Source organism: Saccopteryx bilineata, chromosome 8 (genome assembly GCF_036850765.1).
Source record: "Saccopteryx bilineata isolate mSacBil1 chromosome 8, mSacBil1_pri_phased_curated, whole genome shotgun sequence".
NCBI lineage: Eukaryota > Metazoa > Chordata > Mammalia > Chiroptera > Emballonuridae > Saccopteryx > Saccopteryx bilineata.
The window spans coordinates 51256790-51278061 of record NC_089497.1 but is presented as its reverse complement, the minus strand read 5'-3'; the positions used below and the strand labels follow the sequence as shown (position 1 = coordinate 51278061).

The following is a 21272-nucleotide window of genomic DNA, read 5'->3' as shown; positions in this document are numbered from 1 at the left end:
TTAAAGCTCTCTAGGATTCTTATTAGTTGTGTAACCTTGAGCACTTTTCTAACTTCAGTTAACTTAGCTCTAAAGTTTAGCAGAAACCTCTACAATAACACTTACCTAAAAGGTAATGTGAGGATTGAACAAAATAGTTCACATTAAGTCTTTATATGGTGATTTGATTTACATGTGGTGGGCATCTATGGTTATTAGTTTCCTCTGCCCCACTGGACTTACCAAGAGCTATCATCATAAGCAATCCTGGAACTCCAAAAGCCAAGGCATAGCAATCTTCCCCAAAACATTGCACATCTCCTAAAGAAAAAAAAAAAGAAAGAAATCCTGAACCTTGAGTCTATGGTGTTCTATTCTGCAAGCTCAGGTTTTTGAGGTGATAGACATAGACAGATTCTTTTCTCCCATCACCTAATCCATAATCCTTCTTTAGGGCCAAGAAAATCAAGATTGACAACAATTTCTCAGATTTTCAAGCCCTTAGAAAAGAAGGAGAGGAACAGCAGGAAGTTTTGGACAGATTTTTGGCTGGCCAGAGTAATGCTTTCCATTGGGCCCCTTAGAAAAGATCCTAACCTCTCAGCATGGGTGTGATAAATGTAGAAAGCAAGCTCCCTGCATTGATGGAGAGGTAGAAGACTGAGAAGTATCTTGTCCGTTCCTTTTCCTGAAACAAACAGGAAATGTCATCAGTTCAATATGACTCTACCCTATGTTCAGATTCAGGTGGAGGACCTATACAGAGACAGTTTCAGATATTGCTTCTATGGTATCTGAATATTATATTAGATATTTTAAAACATACCTGCTTTACCCCAAACACTTCCCCATCTTTCAAACCCCAGTACAAGCATTGTTAACATTCTTTTACCTCTGTACCTAGCCAAAAATGACCATCCTATACACATTGCCACTACTGTGTTCTATACATACTTATTGTATAATATTAACTGCTTTGCATTAAATATTTGTTTCTTTCAGTAGACTGTGAGTTACTTTAGGACAGAAATTATGTGTTACTCATTTCTGTGATACTACTATCTAACATAGCACCTGCTTATATTACAGACTAAATAATTATTCATTGACCAAATTAAGTGAATGATTGAGTTAAATAACATTTTGTGAAATGTGTGGTAGAAATGGGATTAGAATTTATCAGACAGTGGAGTAAACTGTTGGTCAAGCAGGGTAATTCACCTACTGCTTAGGGGAAGTTTGCCAGAGAATATAAAAGGAAGTCCATGGGCTCAGAAGTGGCTGGTAGAAATTTGGAGGTGGGTTTGTCCTATTATTAAATTTCTTTGTAGAGCAGTTACCAAATGAAGCAACTTTCAAATAAATTTGCTAATGCTTTGTTCACTGTGCGCTGCTGTGCTTCATTCTGGCCCCCCAGCTCTTCTCCTGAAAAAGCACACTCTGTTCTTCCCCATTTTCTATTTTACAGTATATTTCACTTCCTTGTCTTCTCCCCACTTAAATCTTATGTCATCCACATATTTGTATAGTTCGTTGTGCATAGAATCCTACCTGCCAGAGTTTTATTATTTCTCCAAATTCAGCAAGCAATTATGATCTATGGACCCCCAGACACATAAAGAATATAAAATGATTACTAAAATGGTCTGAAGGGTAAGAGACCATTTTAGTTATGACCACAGGAAGACAAGACACAAAGAGGAAACAGAGAGAGAAAAACTAGAAGCATGATAAATAGCTATAGAAGAGGGAATAGATACATGAAGACAGACAAAAAAGAAAACTGAGAGCACAAGAGAGGAAGCCAGAAATTTTGTCTGTCCTAAGAATAGGTTATTTCCCTTGTCTATTTCTTAGTGCTTTCTCATATGGGCCCATATTTACCTTATTCATATTATTTGTTTTCCTTCATTAACAATAGAAAGTATTTAGGAAAAGAGAGAATAGTCACCTAGACCAGCAATTTTCAACCTTTTTCATCTCATGGCTAATTACTAAGACTGTGCGGTGCACCAAAAAGTATATTTTTCACCAATTTGATTTAAAAAATAAGTATAATTTTGATTCATTTGATTCAATTACTAGATGGCAATTGCTTTGTTGGCTGTTGTCATTCTGTTATTTGACAATCTAAGGGAAAGGAGGTCAATGCCCCTGGCTAAATAGTCAGCTATTGCATGTTTTAAATATTCTTATAGCACACCAGTTGAAAATTGCTAATCTAGACAAGTTTATCTATAGAAATTCATTCTTTTGGTCATTTTGCCCTTTCATTGAGTATCAAAGCTAGAGATGTTTAAATCATCTCTACACTATTCATCGCCTTCCATTCTCAAAGTGCTTACCACATTTCTTTTTAAATAGACTGCTCACAAAAATTAGGTGTTATTTTAAAATGAATATGAAGCAATAAAATATTCCCTAATTTTTGTGAGCAGTATACTTCAAGTGAGAGTAATCTCACTAATTCAAACTCTATTTCAAGTTTTTTCTTCCTTTAAACAAAAAGCTAGTTTCTTGTAGCTTTTATTCATTGGTCTCAGGCTCAATTACTGACATTTGTCCAATCTCTATAGAGAGCTATAATATTTTTAATTATTATCTTATCCTGGCTAAATATCTCCATTTTCCTCAACCTTTTTTCATAAGATGTCTTTTAGTTCATCTATCACTCTGGTCATCTTCCTTTGAACATTTTTTAGTTTTTCTCTCTATTACTGAACAGTACCCCGAATGGAACATCCTCAAATATTTTACCAGTCAATTACTTCAATCTTGGCAAATGGCTACCTACCACCTCTTTTAACATCTGCTCTACATTCTTGAAAATACAGGATTAACAGGACTCTTACATGTTTTTTTTCAAACTGGTCTCCACCAAAAGCTGCCACGCAGGGTTTGATACCTCCTGTCCCCAAAGCTATTAGACTCAGGCCAAGCAATGATAGAACTCTGAAATGAAGAGATGAGGACATTAAACACATTGATATTAAATACAATTGTAGAAACTGAATAGACAACTACAGGAGGAAATAAAAAGTATACAAGAAAAAAATTCTTTTTTTAGTGAGCGAGAGAGAGACAGGAAAGGAGAGAGATGATGAAGCATCAACTTGTAATTGTATCACTTTAGTTGTTCATTGATTGCTTCTCATATGTGCCTTGATGGGGGGCTCCAGCTGAGCTAGTGCCCCTTGCTCAAGCCAGCCATCTTGGGCTTAAGCCAGCATCCTTGGGCTTTAAGCCAGCAACCTTTGGGCTCAAGTCAGCAACTATGGGATCATATTGATGACCCACGCTCAAGCTGGCAATTTCATGGTCAAGCTGGTGAACCGGTGCTCAAGCCAGAGACCTTGGCGTTGTGAACCTGGGATGTCAGTGTCCCAGATTGACATTCTATTCACCGCACCACCACCCGTCAGGCTTCCCTTTACATTTCTAGCCTGTGGGCACTTTCCATTTACCTTCATTCCTAGGAAAGAGTTGAGGGGAACTTAACAGCTGTATGACCCTTGAGCCTCTGCCAGAAAGTATTTAGTGCGTGGAAGAATTTTTGTCCCTGACATTTCGATTTACCCCTTGTGTACAAGAAATAGAAGCAGAAAATGAAGCAACTTCAGAATTAAAGCTCTGGTTCTCAATCTTGTTTCTATCAAAGAGGTTCTTCAGCCTGACCAGGCAGTGGCGCAGTGGATAGAGTGTTGGACTGGGATGCCGAGGACCCAGGTTCAAGACCCCGAGGTTGCCAGGTTGAGCGCGAGCTCATCTGGCTTGAGCAAAATAAAAAATGCTCACTGGCTTGGACCCAAGATCTCTGGCTAGAGCAAGGGGTTGCTCGGTCTGCTGAAGGCCCGTGGTCAAGGCACATATGAGAAAGCCATCAATTAACAACTAAGGTATCGCAACGAAAAACTGATGATTGATGCTTCTCATCTCTCTCCATTCCTGTCTGTCTGTCCCTATCTATCCCTCTCTCTGACTCTCTCTCTGTGTCCCTGTAAAAAGAGGTTCTTCAATAGAAAGATGTTATAAATCCTTATTCCACATAGCATTACTAACCATAATACATAAAAATTCATCATAATTAATTGAAGTATCACTGATTTTTGATGGGATACCAACAAGGAGGTATCTAATATTTATTAAATTTCAAACAAAATTCTTAACTCACTGGATAAATACATATATAGACATATTATAAACATGAATACAAATAACCTGTATCTTGAACAACTGCAATCCTCTTTATCGACTGTATCAAAAGACATCAGAATCTATCAAATGTTTCTTGCCCCACAAACATTAATAGCTTCAGTGAAAATAAATAGACAACTGGAATATATGGAACTACACATAAATGGAAATAATATAAGCTTTGAATATGACTTCTATAGTGAATTATAAAGAAATATTACAGATATTTTTTAAAAATATTGGTAAAGTACAGATAAATAGATAAGTAAATAGGTGAGGGGATATGGAGGGCATAAAGGCTTTAATGATTGTTTTCAAGCATAGGAGAAGTTTTTATGACGAGGATACTACTAGGCATTCCAGAAGTCCCCAAATGTTTAATAAAAACGAATGAGCTCTAATAAAGTAGGAAAGAGTTCGACTGGTAAATAATTTTTTCTTAACCATTTTGATAATAAAACAATAGTAGGTTGTAAAGTAAAGAGACATCTCAGATTAGAAAATAATCTGTAATAAACATGTGAGACATTTACCTGTCTAATGGAAGAAAAATGGTAGTTAATTCCATGATTTTACTTACGTGTGAACCATGTGTCCCCCCAGTATTGGTAAGGCACCCAAGGACTTGATCACATGGCCAAGCACATACACCAATGATAGATAAATAATTGTCCTGTTGAGAGAGTTAAATCAGTCAGTGTACAAACAGAACTCAGAGGTTTGAGTAATATAGATTCAGAGCTCATACTAGTCTCAGTGCCATGATAAATAAAACGGGAGGAAGAAGGGCTGAAGGAAAAAAAATTACCTGAGAAATGCAAATATAAATAACAATGGTGAATGAGGTAAACAGACTAGGAAAAGAGAGAAGAACTCTTTGCCTTGACTGGTAGAAGTAATGGACATTCCCTTCAAGCTCCTTTCCCATACCTGACCTCTCTTTCCCACCTTACTCTCCATATATACACAGCATCCCTGCTCTGGTACAGACATGTCAAGACTAGAATAAATTTGTAGTAAGTGACAATGTTTTAAAGTAGGAGAACCAGGCCCTGGCTGGTTGGCTCAGTGATAGAGCATCAGCCCAGCGTGTGGAAGTCCTGAGTTCGATTCTCAGTCAGGGCACACCCTTTCCTCTTTCTTTCCTGTCTATCTCTCTCTTCCCCTCCCACAGCCAAGGCTCCATTGGAGCAAAGTTGGCCCGGGCTCTGAGGACAGCTCCATGGTCTCCGCCTCCAGCATTAGAATGGTTCAGATTGCAGTGGACCAATGCCCCAGATAGGCAGAGCATCACCCCCTGGTGGGCATGCCAGATGGATTTTGTCAGGCACATGCGGGAATCTGTCTGACTGCCTCTGTGCTTCTACCCTCGGAAAAATACAAAGAAAAAAAAATAAAATAAAGTAGGAGAACCAGAAGAAAAGGATACTTTTGAGATGTTTTTCTCAAAAGATGTCTTTAGCTCTAGAAATTGACAGGGGTCAAGGAAGAACTCCAATTAAACAGGAAAAACAATGGCTAATACAAAGAACTTTCTCTAAAAGCAACAATTGCACTATTTAGAAAGGTAAAAAGCACTCAGGTTCAGCCGAGTCACTTGAACACTTGGGTTCATTGTAATTCCTGTCACAGTTGCCAAAGGTAAGAAAGGAACCGGGGACTTTTAATAGACTTTCCAGTGATAAAGATCATGCAGCTGGTAGGGACTTTCTTTTATGTTGTTTTTCCAAGAAATCTGAATAGCAAATAGAAAGTAGAAGAGTGAGGAATTCCAGTGAGAACATACATAGAAATATACACACTGAAATAGGCATACAATCACACATACAGTACACTCCTATTTATATCACCACACTACCATTCTCTATGAAAGTAGAATGTTAGTACTAGAAGGAACCTTGGAAATTATATAGTTTACATCGGTGAGTATAAAGTATTACATGTTAATGTGAACTATAAAGAGTGAATGAAGGTATCAGAGAGAAGCTGAAGATACCAGAAATTTAGGATGTGGATTTCTCATTCTAAATATCTAATTCTATTAGGTTGGGTCTCCAGGGAAGGGTAATTAGAAGGTTTATAACATCAAGTAGGGGATAAAAAGTTGGTTGAATAACTAATATTGGAGAGGGTAGGGTTTCACAAAATGTTTTGTAGGGTCTTCCAAAGAAAAGTTCTCTTTGTTGGAATAAAAAGAATAAATAGAAAGAATGGGAATGAAAAGGCACTGATAAAAGGCTAGCTATCATAAACCCAAAAGAAATAATCTATGCTAGATTATCAGAGAGAAAAATCAAAAGGAGTCTGAGGTGGAGTAATAAAGTCTGAATAGGGAGATCTAAGTGATACAAATTTTTGGACTAAATAAATGAGAGAAGTATAAGTGGCTTAGAAAGAAAATAGGCAACTTTCTAGGTGAAATACTCAGGGAATTAGTCTAGAATATGAAGAATATAAAAGAGGAAGCTAGAGGACCAGAAGATGGTGGTGGAGTAGGCGGACGTTACAACTCCCACTTCCCAAAACCAAAGTGGATTACAGCTTAACTTGGGAACAATCATCTTGAAAAACCAACTTTGAACTAAACTAAGAGGAATCTATAATCAAGGATCACCGAAGAAATGACACTGAGACCGATAGGAAGGGTAGAGATGTGGAAAGGGCTGACCAGCTCCCAGCAGCGAGCGGTGGCCTGGAGGGATTCTCACCGCAGGGTGGGTTTCCCAGAGAATTGTGGGTCCTCAGCCACAGGACCAGAGCCCCAGCCTACAGCCCCAGAGACTAGAAGAGGCATATGGATAGCATTTAGTTGAGAGAAGAGCCGGGTTACTCTTCGTGAGAGGGAGACAAAACTCTCAGACCCAGGCTCTGTCTTAAAAAAAACACGCAGAAAACCTTGTTTATAGCCACTTATTTGGAGCTCCAGGAGTAGGGAGTGCTGAGAGGACTGGAGTTGCAAGAGGAGAGTGTAAGCTCAAAGGCACAGGGAGAGTCTGTGGGAGACAGCCACCCTGTGCTGAGTCACTTCCCAAATCTAAAGTGGCCATTTTTCCTGGGAGAAGCAACAGCAGCAAAGGGAAGCAATCTCCTACTCCAGTGAGAGCAAAGAGTCGCTTAGAAGCAGGGGGTGCGTCAGGACACAGGTTTTGAGTGCTGAGGTCTGGGCTACATAGCCCCCCCCCCCCGCGCACTGCTGAGTACCTCCCAAGGAGGCAGCAGCGGCGGGCCAGCAGGCAGATCACATCTCAGGAACACAGAGGCCACACCCACTGGCCAAGAGTAGATAAAAGCCATCCTAGGACTGCAGCTGATATTTACAATGGCACCTGGGCCCAGCAGAGGCAGCCACAAATTCTGGATCACCTGTAGCTTCAAGAAGGTTGCTAAGGGCCAGTCCTAGGCAGTGACCCCCACTGGTCTGTACCAGGTTCCAGTCAGGGAGGTCCAGGGCTGGCACATCCAGTAGCCAGATATGGAGAGCATCAACTCAGGACCTAACAACCCTATTTAGAGTGGAATCTTAAGGAAGGGCTCCTCACCTGACCAGGCGGTGGTGCAGTGGATAGTGCATTGGACTGGGATGTGGAGGACCCAGGTTCGAGACTCCAAGGTCACCAGCTTGAGCACGGGCTTATCTGGTTTGAGCAAAAGCTCACCATCTTGGACCCAAGGTCACTGGCTCGAGCAAAGGGTTACTCGGTCTGCTGAAGGCCCACGGTCAGGGCACATATGAGAAAGCAATCAATGAACAACTAAGGTATCACAACCAAAAACTGATGATTAATGCTTCTCATCTCTCTCCGTTCCTGTTTGTCTGTCCCTATCTATCCCTCTCTCTGACTCTCGCTGTCTCTGTAAAAAAAAAAAAAGGAAGGGCTCCTCACACATGACCCAGATAAGGCATAGAAAATGCCAACAAAAATAGCAAAAAGAGCAGTAGCAGCAAACAAGTAGCCCACAGCGGATTACAAACAGCAGCTGATACCACCCAAGAAGACCTAGAAAAAACACAATTGGAAGCTGGAAGCAGACAACACCAACCCTATACTCAGCTAGCTACACAAACAGCACACCCAAAAGAGCATTCTATAGCCTGACCTGTGGTGGTGCAGTGGATGAAGCGTCGACCTGGAAATCCTAAGGTCGCTGGTTTGAAACCCTGGGCTTGCCTGGTCAAGGCACATATGGGAGTTGATGCTTCCAGCTCCTCCCCCCCTTCTCTCTCTCTGTCTCTCCTCTCTCTCTCTCTCTCTCTCTCTGTCCTCTCTAAAATGAATAAGTAAAAAAATTTTAAAAAAAGAAACATCAATCATCACTTTAAAAAAAAAAAGAGCATTCTATACACAGACAAAATGGGAAGACAGTCTATACACAGACAAAATGCAATCTAAATAAATCAACAAGAGAAATCCCCAGAAAAAGAACTGAATGAGATGGAAATAACCAAGATACCAGATGCAGAGTTTAAAATAATGATAGTTAGGATGCTCAAGAATCTTAGAGCAACAATAGACAGACATAATGAGCACCTAAATAAAGAGATAGCAAGCATCAAAAAGAACATTGAAATCATAAAAAAGAATCACAGAAATGACAAATACAATATCAGAAATGAAGACTACACTAGAAAGAATTAAAAGCAGGCTGGATGAATCAGAGGATTGAATCAGCAATTTAGAGAACACGATAAATGAAAGCATGGAAGCAGAACAGCAAAAAGAAAAGAGGCTCAAAAAGTCTGAGGAAACTCTAAGAGAGCTCTGTGACAACATTAAGAGGAACAACATCTGCATCATAGGGGTTCCTGAAGGAGAAGAGAAAGAACAAGGAATAGAGAAGCTGATTGAAGAAATCATAGCTGAAAACTTCCCTAAATTGATGAAGAAAAAAGTCACACAAGTTCAAGAACCACAGAGAGTACCATTAAAGAGTAACCCAAAGAGACCTACACCAATTGTGACACATCATAATTAAAATACCAAAGTTAAGATGTAAAGAAAGAATACTAAAAGCTGCAAGAGAAAAGCAGTTAATCACCTACAAAGGAGCCCCCATAATAATGACAACTGACTTTTTAACAAAAACACTTGAGGCCAGAAGGGAATAGCAAGAAATATTCAAAGTAATACAAAACAAGAGCCTACAACTAAGACTTCTTTATCCAGCAAGGCTATCATTTAAAACTGAAGGAGAAATTAAAAGCTTCCCAGACAAAAAAGAACTCAAGGAATTAATTACAACCAAACCAATGCTGCAAGAAATGTTAAGGTGATTGTTGTAAACAGGACAAAGGGGGGGAATCTAGAAAAAGAAGAGTGTAAATTTAAAGAATAAAATGGCCATAAACAATTACATATCAATAATAACCTTAAATATAAATGGATTAAATGCTCCAATCAAAAGATATAGGGTAACTGCATGGATAAGAAAACAGGACTCATACATATGCTGTCTACAAGAGACCCACCTCAAAACAAAAGATACACATAGACTGAAAGTGAAGGGATGGAAAAAAATATTTCATGCAAATGGAAATTTAAAAAAAGGTGGGGTAGCAATACTTACATCTGACAAAATAGACTTTAAAACAAAGACTATTGTAAGGGATAAAGAAGGTCACTACATAATGATAAAGGGAGCAATCCAACAGGAAGATATAACCAATATAAATATCTACGTGCCAGCCTGACCTGTGGTGGCGCAGTGGATAAAGCATCGACCTAGAAATGCTGAGGTCGCCGGTTCGAAACCCTGGGCTTGCCTGGTCAAGTCACATATGGGAGTTGATGCTTCCTGCTCCTCCCCCCTTCTCTCTTTCTCTCTCCTTTCTAAAATGAATTAAAAAAAATGAAAAAGCAAAAAAATAAAAATACGTGCCTAATATAGGAGCACCTAAATATATAAAGCAGATTTTCATGAACATAAAGGGTGAGATCAACAGCAATACTATAATAATAGGGGATTTTAATACCCCACTAACATCAATGGATAGATCCTCAAGAAAGAAAATCAACAAAGAAAAGCAGCCTTAAAGGACACACTAGATCAACTGGATTTAATAGATATCTTCAGAACCTTTTACCCTAAAGCAGCAGAATATACATTCTTTTCAAATGCTCGTGGTACCTTCTCTAGGATAGACCACATGTTAGGACACAAAACAAGTCTCAATAAATTTAAGAAGGTGGAAATCATATCAAGCATCTTCTTTGATCACAATGGCATAAAACTAGAAATCAACTACAATAGAAAAACTGAAAAATATTTCAACACTTGGAGACTAAATAGCATGTTATTAAATAACAAATGGTTTAACAATGAGATCAAGGAAGAAATAAAAAGTTTCCTCAAAACAAATGAAAATGAACATACAAAAACTCAAAATTTATGGGACACAGCAAAAGCAGTCCTGAGAGGGAAGTTTATAGCATACCTTATGAAGCAAGAAAAAGCTCAAATAAACAACTTAATCCTGCATGTAAAAGAACTAGAAAAAGAACAGCAAATAAAGTCCAGAGGAAGTAGAAGGAAGTAAATAATAAAGATCAGAATGTAAATAAATGACATAGAGGCTAAAGAAACAATACAGAGGATCAATGAAACCAAGAGCTGGTTCTTTGAAAAGGTAAACAAGATCGATGAACCTTTAACCAGATTCACCAAGAAAAAAAGAGAGAGGACCCAAATAATTAAAATTAGAAATGAGAGTGGAGAAGTAACAACTGACACAGCAGAAATACAAAGGATTGTAAGAAAATACTATGCAGAACTGTATGCCAAAAAATTAGACAACCTAGGTGAAATGGATAAATTCTTTGAAACATAATTTTTCAAAAATCAATCTGGAAGAATCAGAAAACCTAAACAGACTGATTACAACAAATGAGATTGAAATAGTTATCAAAACACTCCCAACAAACAAAAGTCGTGGGCCAGATGGCTTCACAGGCAAATTCTATCAAATATATATTTAAAGAAGATCTAACTCCTATCCTTTTTAAGCTATTTCAAAAAATTCTAGAGGAGGGAAGACTTCCAAGCTCCTTTTATGAGGTGAGCATAATCCTCATTCCAAAACCAGGCAAAGACACTAAAAAGAAAGAAAACTATAGGCCAATATCCCTGATGAACTTAGATGCTAAAATTCTCAACAAAATATTAGCAAACTGGATCCAGCAATATATGAAAAAAATCATACATCATGATCAAGTGGGATTTAATCTGAAGAGGCAAGGCTGGTACAATATTCACAAATCAATCAGTATGATTCATCACATAAACAAAAGGAAGGAGAAAAATCACATGATAATATCAAGAGACACAGGAAAAGCATTTTATAAAATCCAACACCCATTTATGATCAAAACTCTCAGCAAAGTGAGAATAAAGGGAATATACTAAACATGATAAAGGCCATCTATAACAAACCCACAGGCAACATCATACTCAATGGGCAAAAATTAAAGCAATATCTCCTTAAGGTCAGGAAAAAGGCAAGGGTGCCCCCTTTAACACTCTCATTCAACATAGTTCTGGAAATCCTAGCCACAGCAATCAGACAAGAAGAAGAAATAAAAGGCATCTCCAAATTGTAAAGAAGAAATAAAACTATCATTATTTGCTGATGACATGATACTGTACATAGAAAACCCTAAAGCAGGGGTCTCCAAACTTTTTACACAGGGGGCCAATTCACTGTCCCTCAGACCACTGGAGGGCCACCACATACAGTGCTCCTTTCACTGACCACAAATGAAAGAGGTGCCCCTTCCAGAAGTGCGGAGGGGGCTGGATAAATGGCCTCAGGGGGCCGCATGCGGCCTGCAGGTTGTAGTTTGGGGATGCCTGCTAAAGTCTCAGTCAAAAAACTACTGGACCTAATAAATGAATTCAGCAAGGTGGCAGGATATAAAATTAATATTCAGAAATTAGAGGCATTTTTATACACCAAAAATTAACTGTCTGAAAGAGAAATTAAGAAACAATCTCCTTCACTATAGCAACAAAAAAGTAATAAAGTACTTAGGAGTAAATTTAACCAAGGAGGTTAAAGACTTGTACTCGAAAAATTATAAAACATTGATAAAAAAAAATCAAGGAAGATATAAACAAGTGGAAGCGTATATACCATATTCATGGATAGGAATACTAAACATCATTAAAATGTCTATATTACCCAAAGCAATCTATAAATTCAATGCATTTCCTATTAAAATACCAATGGCATACTTCAAAGATATAGAACAAATATTCCAAAAATTTATATGGAACCAAAAAAGAACATAAATAGTCTCAGCAATCTTGAAAAAGAAGAATAAAGTGGGTAGTATCATACTTCTTGATATCAAGTTATACTACAAGGTCATTGTACTCAAAACAGCTTGGTACTGGTGTAAGAAAAGGCATATAGATCAATGGAACAGAACAGAGAACCCAGAAATAAACCCACACCTTTATGGACAATTGATATTTGACAAAGGAGGTAAGAGCATACAGTGGAGTCAAGACAGTCTTTTTAACAAATGATGTTGGGAAAATTGGACAGGTACTTGCAAAAAAATGAAACTAGAAAACCAACTTACACCATACACAGAAATAAAATCAAAATGGATAAAAGACTTAAATGTAAGTCATGAAACCATAATCATCTTGGAAGAAAACATAGGCAGTAAATTCTCCAACATCTCTCGCAACAATATATGTGCTGATTTATCTCCATGGGCAAGTGAAATAAAGGACAGGATGAACAAATGGGACTATATCTAACTAAAAATCTTTTGCACAGCTAAAGACAATATGAACAAAATAAAAAGACAAAGCACACAATGGGAGAACATATTCAACAATACGTCTGATAAAGGGTTAATAACCAAAATTTATAAAGAACTTGAATAGACACTTATCCAAAGAGGACATACAGATGGCCAATAGGCAGATGAAAAAATGTTCAACATTACTAATGCTTAGAGAAATGCAAATTAAAACCATAATGAGTTACCACCTCACACCTATCAGAATGGTGCTCATTAACAAAACAACACATAATAAGTGCTGGTGTGGATGTGGAGAAAAGGAAACCCTCCTGCACTGCTGGTGGGAATGCAGACTGGTGCAACCATTGTGGAAAACAGTATGGAGATTCCTCAGAAAATTAAAAATGAAACTGCCCTTTGACCCAGCTATCCCACTTTTAGGAATATATACTATGAATACCAAATCACTGATTCAAAAGAAGAAATGCACCCCCTTGTTTATTGCAGCATTGTTTACAATAGCCAAGATCTGGAAACAGTCCATCTGTCCATCAGTGGACGAGTGGATTAAAAAGCCATGGTAGATATACACAATGGAATACTATGCAGCCATGAAAAAGAAGGAAATCTTACCTTTTGTGACAACATGGAGGGACCTGGAAACTATTATGCTAAGTGAAATAAGTCAGGCAGAGAAAGAAAAATATGACCTCACTCATTTGAGGAATCTAATGAACAATGTGAACTAAGAAATGAAATAGAGGCAGAGGTGTGATCAAAGGGACCAGAGGGAAAGTGCTCAGAGGGAAAGGGGACGAGAGGGTGGGATCAGAGAAGGGAAGGAGATTAGTGAAATTATATATACATAACACAGAAAATCCTGGAGGGAAGAGGGGAGGGGGCCAGGGGGTTGTTGAGGGGAACACAGGGGTGGGGAGGCAGATATATTTGGTAGGACACGTGAATCTGTATAAACACAATAAATTAAAATCAATTAAAAAAAATTTTTTTAAAGAGGAAGCTAGGGGCTTCCTGGCAGGAAACTAACAGAAGGAGGAAGAAGTCAAGAGAGACTTGGAAATTCTATATTTATAATGAGATCATTGGGGTCATTGTAATAAAAATCATATAACCTAGGACTGTTTGAGATAGACTTGACCTAGCTTCCATTTGCAAATGAAGAAAATGAAATCCAGAGAGATCAAAGGACAGTCTTAAAGTGACAGTCCAATTAGTACTGGGGATAGGTCTTGAACTTCTACTTTCTAACTCATAGTCCAGTGTTTCTTCAGTTTTATCATGAACAAGTTAATGTGGAAAAAGGAAAGGAAAAAAGAATAACTTTCAAATTTTATTTCACCAACAGAACTAAATTCAATTAGAGGAATATGTGCAGTGATGGCAAAGGAAGAGACCTAGTGGGAGAGAATCAGCTCTGACCAGACAAAAATGAAAGAGGAGGGGGGAGGAAATGCTATAGTCTCACTAGGAGAAAGAAAAAGGAGAAGTGTCAAGAGGACATCCTAAAGCATATCTGGCAATAAACACATTTAAGGGAGTGGTTGTAAGAGATTGCCAAGGTTGAGTCCAGACCAATAAGAATGGGTCACAGGGTATAAGAACCAACACGAGAGATAAAAGTCATCTTCATGCCTGTCCACAGCTATTCTCAGTTTTGTGTCTACATTTGAGTATCAAAGGGTGAATAATTTTATTAATTGAAACATTTACCAGGCACTCTTTTAGGTGCTGTGGATAAAAATATAAATGGGACTTTATTCTCTTTTTAGAATAAAATATTAGATTTATACACAGATAATTATAGTAAGGTAGAATTTGGTAAATGTCATATGAGGGCAAAAAATAAGAAGTTCAAAGATTAGATTACTTCTGACTAGTATAGTGAACGGTGAGAGGCAGAGAATATCCATAACACAGGTGGCATTCGAACTGTGCTTAAAGGATTTGAACAAGGGAGAATGGGGAGGAGGAAAACTCCATGAAGTAGAAACAGTGCAAACAGACATAGAAAAAATATGCACTGACTATTGTTAGGGAAATATTTGTAGTATTTAATTTTTTTCTAGTAAACAGTCTTGAAAAGGAGTATGACAATTAGAACTGGAAGATCAGATAGGATGAGATTAGTAGACAATGGGTTTAGTCAGCAGAAGATTTTAAGCAGAGTCGTAATGTGAACAGAGATTTCTTTTTAGAAAGATTAATTTGGCAGTAGTGTATAGGATATGGGAAGCAGTGATAATACTTTAGGTGCCAATTTCAATAGCCCAATGTGGAGGTAATGAAGCCCAAAACTCAAGCAGTAGCTATTAATGGAAGTGAGATTCACTGCTGAAGAGGGATAAATGTGAGAGATATTAGAGAAATAGAATTGGTAGAATTTGATCATATTGAATGTGGGGGTATAGATTTGCTAAGTGAGATAAGAGAAACATCCAGAACATGAATGGCAATATGTCATTTAAATGCATACTGGAATTTGAGTGAGAGATTAAGATTACAGAGTTTAAGGAGCTATTAGCATATAGCTAATATTTACACTAACACCATAGGGTTTGCTGAAGAGAGTAAAAGATACACCCTGGGGAAATGCTTACATCCAGAACAGAATGAAGTAAACAAAAGGCAGAAGAGGGGCCAAATAAGGAAGCATCCAAAAAAGTATGAGGAAGAAAATCAGAAAATGCAGTGTTAGAGAAGCCCAGGAAGTTTCAAGAGTATAGAGATGATAAGCAGACTTAAATGCAACATAAGTGAACGACAAGATAACCTGGAGTTGTTATCTTTGAATATATGTATCCTGATTTATTGATGTCGCCCCATTAAAAATAAAATTATTAAAATGCAAAAAAAAAAAAAAAAGAAGAAGGTCAAAGTGAATAAGAATCTAGAAAAGGCCACTGGAATTTGTTAACAAAGAGAGCACTATCAATGAATGATCTTAAAGAGAGGAATTTCAATAGGATGAAAGAATGATTTATGCTATTTTTTATCATACTTACTGCAGTCTGCTGAGCTGCATTAACAGTAGTTGAATAAGAACAATGTGAAGCAGGTATTTGTGTCTTATTCATCTCTTTATCCCCCATGCATCTTTAAACAAATAGGTGTTTGATAAGCATTTATTGAATTAACTTCTATCAGATTAAATTGAATTGAATTGGGTTGGATTCTATTGTACTACATTAAATTATATACTTTGCCCTATGTGGTGATAAGGAAGAAAAAGAAAGGTAACAAATATAGATGATTCTTTTTAAAATTTGGAGATCGTGGTAATAAGACAAAAAGGACAGTTTAAAAGAAGGGTTAACAATACTGTTTTGTTTGTTTGTTTTGTTGAAAGCTATTGGAGATTTGCACCTGCTTCTAGGTATAGGAAAAGACTGTCTCTAAGGGAGAATTTGAAATCAAGAGAGGGGAATATTGAGGGTACAGAAATCCTAGGAAGAATAATCTAGGTCAGCGGTTCTCAACCTGTAGGTCGCGACCCACAGGTTGAGAACCGCTGATCTAGGTAATGGTGATACATATGTAAAAATTCATCAAACTGTATGTACACTTAAAACTTTTGGATTTTTGTACTTTATGTAAGTTATACATCAATAAAAATAGATTAAAAAATAAAAAGTATCTCAAAAAGGATTGAAATTGAGGGCATAAGTGGTGGTTGTTATGTTTCCTCTAAAATAGACAGGAAACTATTGTTTACCAAATCCCAGAACTATGCTTCAATTTTAATGGAAGTCATTTAAAAATTAAATCAACGTACTAGTATGTGAATCTTTAATTCTGTAACTGAATAGAGACCATGGCTTATACTTTTTATTCTGCATAGAGTGTCAACCCCCTATTTGGATAGTACTGGTAACCAATACTACATAAATAGCAAACATAGATATCAGCCACCTACCCAGAATCATCCTTTCAATTAAAAAAACAAAACTGTGTTTAGTACTTTATGTATAAATTGTAGCTACATATAAAGTGCTGATTAAACACTTTAGAACAATGAATATACAAAGGCCAAAGTTAGATATAAATCAGTGTTTACTAAAGAGAATTCTTTGGAACATTAGGTCCATTAGATACCCTGAAAAAATATTCTATGGTCAGACAAGTTTGGGCAACACTATGTGCCATTACCTTCTCTTCAAGATTACAGTATATAATAGCATGTTAAGGGCTATAAGAAGTCATGCAGTAAAGAAACATTTTAAGCTATGTTCAACTTAGCCTTTTCCAAACTTATTTCACCATGAGCTATTTATCTTCCCATAGAATACTCATTATATCCTATACAACTAATTTTCAACAGAATGTACTTTGAGAAATGCTAATTTAGATAAACCCATAGATGACTACTCCATAGAAAATAACTGGGTAATAAATCTAAGATCCATCTCTAACCTGTAAGGGACAACTATAACACCATCCTCTAAATGTCTCTTGGTGCTATTTTCAGAGATTTTTTTCTTTTAATTAAAATTTCTTTTCCTAAATTGAATTTATTGAGGTGATATTGGTTAATATAATTATACAGATTTCAGGTGCCCAATTCTACAACACATCTCTGTACTCTATATTGTGTGCTCACCTCCTCAGGGACTTAAAAGTAACTGAACTAAATAAATAGACCATTAGTCTAATTCATAAAAATATTTATATTCTTAAGAAGAAAATTACAGAAAGAGGTTAGAGAAGAGAAAAGGAGTTGGTAAAAGAACTAAGAAGAGGGACTCATAAGAAGATACTAAAAGATTTGGAATGATTCAATATGGAGAAGAGATGCAAAGCATATCAAATAACTATACTGAGGTCTCTAAAATTATTTAAATTTTCTGGTGCGTAGTAAGCTTTATTTCTCTTGAGAGCAGAAGAAGAATTGGTCTTAAACCACAGGTTAGAATATTAAAATTAGATTTAAGAAGAAAACAAAACAACTCCTGATTGAAAAGGATAAAAAATATTGGAAAAAAAACCCTGATAATGATGAGAAATAGCTTTTCTATGTTGTCTGTCTTAGAAAGATTCTATTTGTCATGGATGACATAGTATGTTCTTGCATGGGAGAAGAAGCTCTAAGTGGTAACCTTTGCACAATTAATCTGTGAGGTTTCTGGAGATGAGATCTTCCATCTTCCTTACTTGAATTTTCCCAACCATGAGTCAGCAATGGTTGCTCCCAGGATGGGAGTGAAATAACAGAGGCTGCTGAAGGCATGGTATACAGATGTAGAGGTGTCTTCATTCCAGTGCAGGAAATACAGAAAATACAGGGTCAGCACAGCTGAGGTGAAAAAAAAGGGAGGAAAAATAAGATAGATTCATTAAAGTGACTTATGGAAGATAAATACATTTGATCTCTGATCTTTGAAGGTGACCTTGACCTTCAACACTCCTATCAGTGAAGTGACTGAGGAGTGACTGCCAGGCAGTAGAAGCAGGGTGGATAGGAGTTATAAATGGGGTGATGCTGCTCAGTGTACAAATGCAATACTACTCCCTTTAGTCTATGTGCACACAGAGCACCTTAGGCCAATCATAAAGATAATGGTACATCCAACTCCCTTCTTTCTCCTTCTCAGCAACAATATAGTTCATAGAACTGAGGAACAGATCTGAAGAATGGAATTCAGATGGTGAGCATTTTCCCATTTACATTCTCACAGACTGTGTTCTGGTTTCTATTAGAACTTTCCATTCTTGGCCTGTATAAGTTTCTAGCTAAAAGCCTATGAGGCATTTATTGGAAGTCCTGGCCAAAGGAAAGGACCAATTCGGATGAAGACAGAAAGAGTAGATAAGGGAAATAAATGCATACAAGAAAACCAGACATTACAAACATGGAGTGAGGGTAAGTGTGGAAGAGGAAGACTCTTGAGACACAAAATTACCTTTCATTCCATAATAGGAAAAGCGTTCACAGAACTCATTCACCACAATGAAGACGATGCTCAGTGGATAGTTGGAGCCACATATTTTCTATGAAGCAGAAAAAAAAACGGTTCAAACATGAGCTTTTTCCTCCTATTTTCAACCACTAGACTGTTCCTCAGCAGAAAAATTTATTTTAAGTCTCACCATGATAAGTAATGTAAAGCAATGATGCCTACTCTTCATAAAACAGCCATTACCTACTACTAAAAGTACTCACGTTGCTGATTTAGGAGTGCTAGGAACTATTCTGAGTACTACTTGTTTCTCATTCATTTGGCATGAAACTGCTGACAAATTTCTTGATTCTAGACATTGGACCTGCTTATCTTACCACAACTACGAACTGAAAAGCCTGAGGCTCTGGGCAGAATAGTTGTTACTTATTTCTAGAAACAGAATGAAGTGGTGGCGTAGGGAGCATTTGATGTCCAAGCAGTTACAGTTAGAGGTCAGTAACCTGTTTAGCTCCAATGTGCAAACTAACCTCCCTTGTCCCCACCTGCCCTGTTCACCCTGCAAGGAATTCTGTCAATATGATGGCTTCCCACTCAGAGGCTGCTGAAGCCGGGCGCACACCACAACATAGACTCCCAAAGGTAAGCTGATTGATCACCTCGATCTTGGACAAAGAGTTCTTAAATCTTATAAAATTAAATGTCCATTCATCCTGCCTGATCAGGAGGTGGCGCAGTGGATAGAGCATCGGACTGGTAGACGGGGTGCCCAAGTTCGAAACCTGAGAATGCCAGCTTGAGTACGTACGGGCTCATCTGGTTTGAGCAAGGCTCACCAGCTTGAGCCCAAGGTCGCTGGCTTGAGCAATGGGTCACTCAGACTGCTGTAGCTCCCCGGTCAAGCACATATGAGAGAGCAGTCAATGAACAACTAAGGTGCTGCAACAAAGAACTGATACTTCTTATCTCTCTCCCTTCCTGTCTGTCTGTCCTTATCTGTCCTCCTCTCTCTCTCTCTCTCACACCAAAAAAAAAAGAAAAAAAGAAAAAAAATGTCCATTCATCCTGTGGAAGAGATTCAATGCTATTTTTTTTAATCCTATTAGACATTAAAAAGGACTATGCTAGTTCATGAACTATGTCAGTCATAATATAAGGAATGTCATCTTTTATTTCAAATCCCCACACATTATGATAGCCCAGAAACATGGGGGAAAGGGGTGGGAACAAAGATATCTGTCCTTGAGAGGGTCAAATCTTATTTCATAAAAAAATGTATGTGTCTTTGTAAGCAGTCTTATATTGTTTGGGATCAGAAGAACTATAAATAAATAAATAAATAAATAAATATTTTTTAATCTTTTACTCATATGGATATATATTAACAACCTTTCTAAATATTAATGTTAATGTATGCTGATAACTTGCTTGAAAGACACAATGAACTGGCTTCTTACCCTCCCAGCTCACAGCTTAAGAATTATTCAGGCTGAAGTTTTCTTAACACACTTTTACTAGCTATGTAACATCGTCCCTGGCTGGGTTAATATCCTAATCCTGGTCATGTCACTACACCTGTCTTTATGCTTCAGTTCTGTTATCACAGAGAAATGAGAGTACTACCACCTCTTGGGCCATATTAAGAACTCAGTAAATATTGGCTATTATTACTGGATACTCTCCACTATAAAATTTTGATGTGAGGATAGAGTGAGATAATAAATTTGGAAGTGTTTTAACAAGTATATAATAAAAGACACTATTGTTACATCTTAGTTTCTTTATCCTGTCTCCCACTGTAAACTGGAACACATAGTGACAGAGAATGGATCTATTCTAAAACTTCCCTTCGTGTCCAGCCTAAGACTCTGCACACAGGGGGAACTAAGGGCTGAATTTTTATATTGGTAAAGAAAGAACAATCACACACAGTTCTCCAAACAGAAGTGCTTGCCAAGCTTCCCTGGACTTTCAAATTGCTTTTTTCCCCCCTTCGCCCCAGAGAAATTCAGATTATACATACAATTAAACGCAGCAAAGTCCTGAATCTCAAATGAAAAAACTTTGACTACCTCTTCCTGCTGCTTCTTCTCTTAAGTAAAGGGAACCTCAGTTTACATTTGATTTTCATGTTAATTCTAACTCCAAGAAAGAATAGTTTTTAATACTCTAGTAACGACTCAGCCTGAAGCTCCAAGAGGCCAAGGGAAAGAACTAAAAAAGCTCAGCGTTCCTGTCAGAGGCAGCAGCGAATCTGGGGACTCACCGGAGGTGGCTTCTTGGGAAGGCTGGGAGGTCGAGGTGGTATCTCTTCGGTGGAAACAGGTGAAAAAAAAGTTTCCTTGGACTCGTTTTTCTGGAAAGGATTCATAGCTGGCTCCTTACTCTCTCTCTCTCTCTTCAAACATTTGGCTTTGGTGAGCACTTGGGA

General features: G+C 37.6%; 1 protein-coding gene across 4 annotated transcripts in view; it reads right to left on the bottom strand.

The window, feature by feature from the left end:
- SLC15A2 (solute carrier family 15 member 2) overlaps positions 1 to 21272 on the bottom strand; it is a 53102-nt gene extending 31830 nt beyond the window's left edge. The window contains exons 1-7 of one of the 4 annotated variants that reach the window (XM_066241296.1): positions 21108 to 21272; positions 18845 to 18932; positions 18096 to 18237; positions 4754 to 4846; positions 2832 to 2931; positions 577 to 667; positions 223 to 300 (exon numbers count right to left, since the gene is read on the bottom strand). In XM_066241296.1, coding sequence (XP_066097393.1) covers positions 223 to 300; positions 577 to 667; positions 2832 to 2931; positions 4754 to 4846; positions 18096 to 18237; positions 18845 to 18932; positions 21108 to 21212 — 697 coding nt within the window. In that variant the 5' untranslated portion in view covers positions 21213 to 21272. The remainder of the gene's footprint in view (positions 1 to 222; positions 301 to 576; positions 668 to 2831; positions 2932 to 4753; positions 4847 to 18095; positions 18238 to 18844; positions 18933 to 21107) is intronic. The other 3 variants (XM_066241295.1, XM_066241293.1, XM_066241297.1) reach the window with 3 other exon arrangements.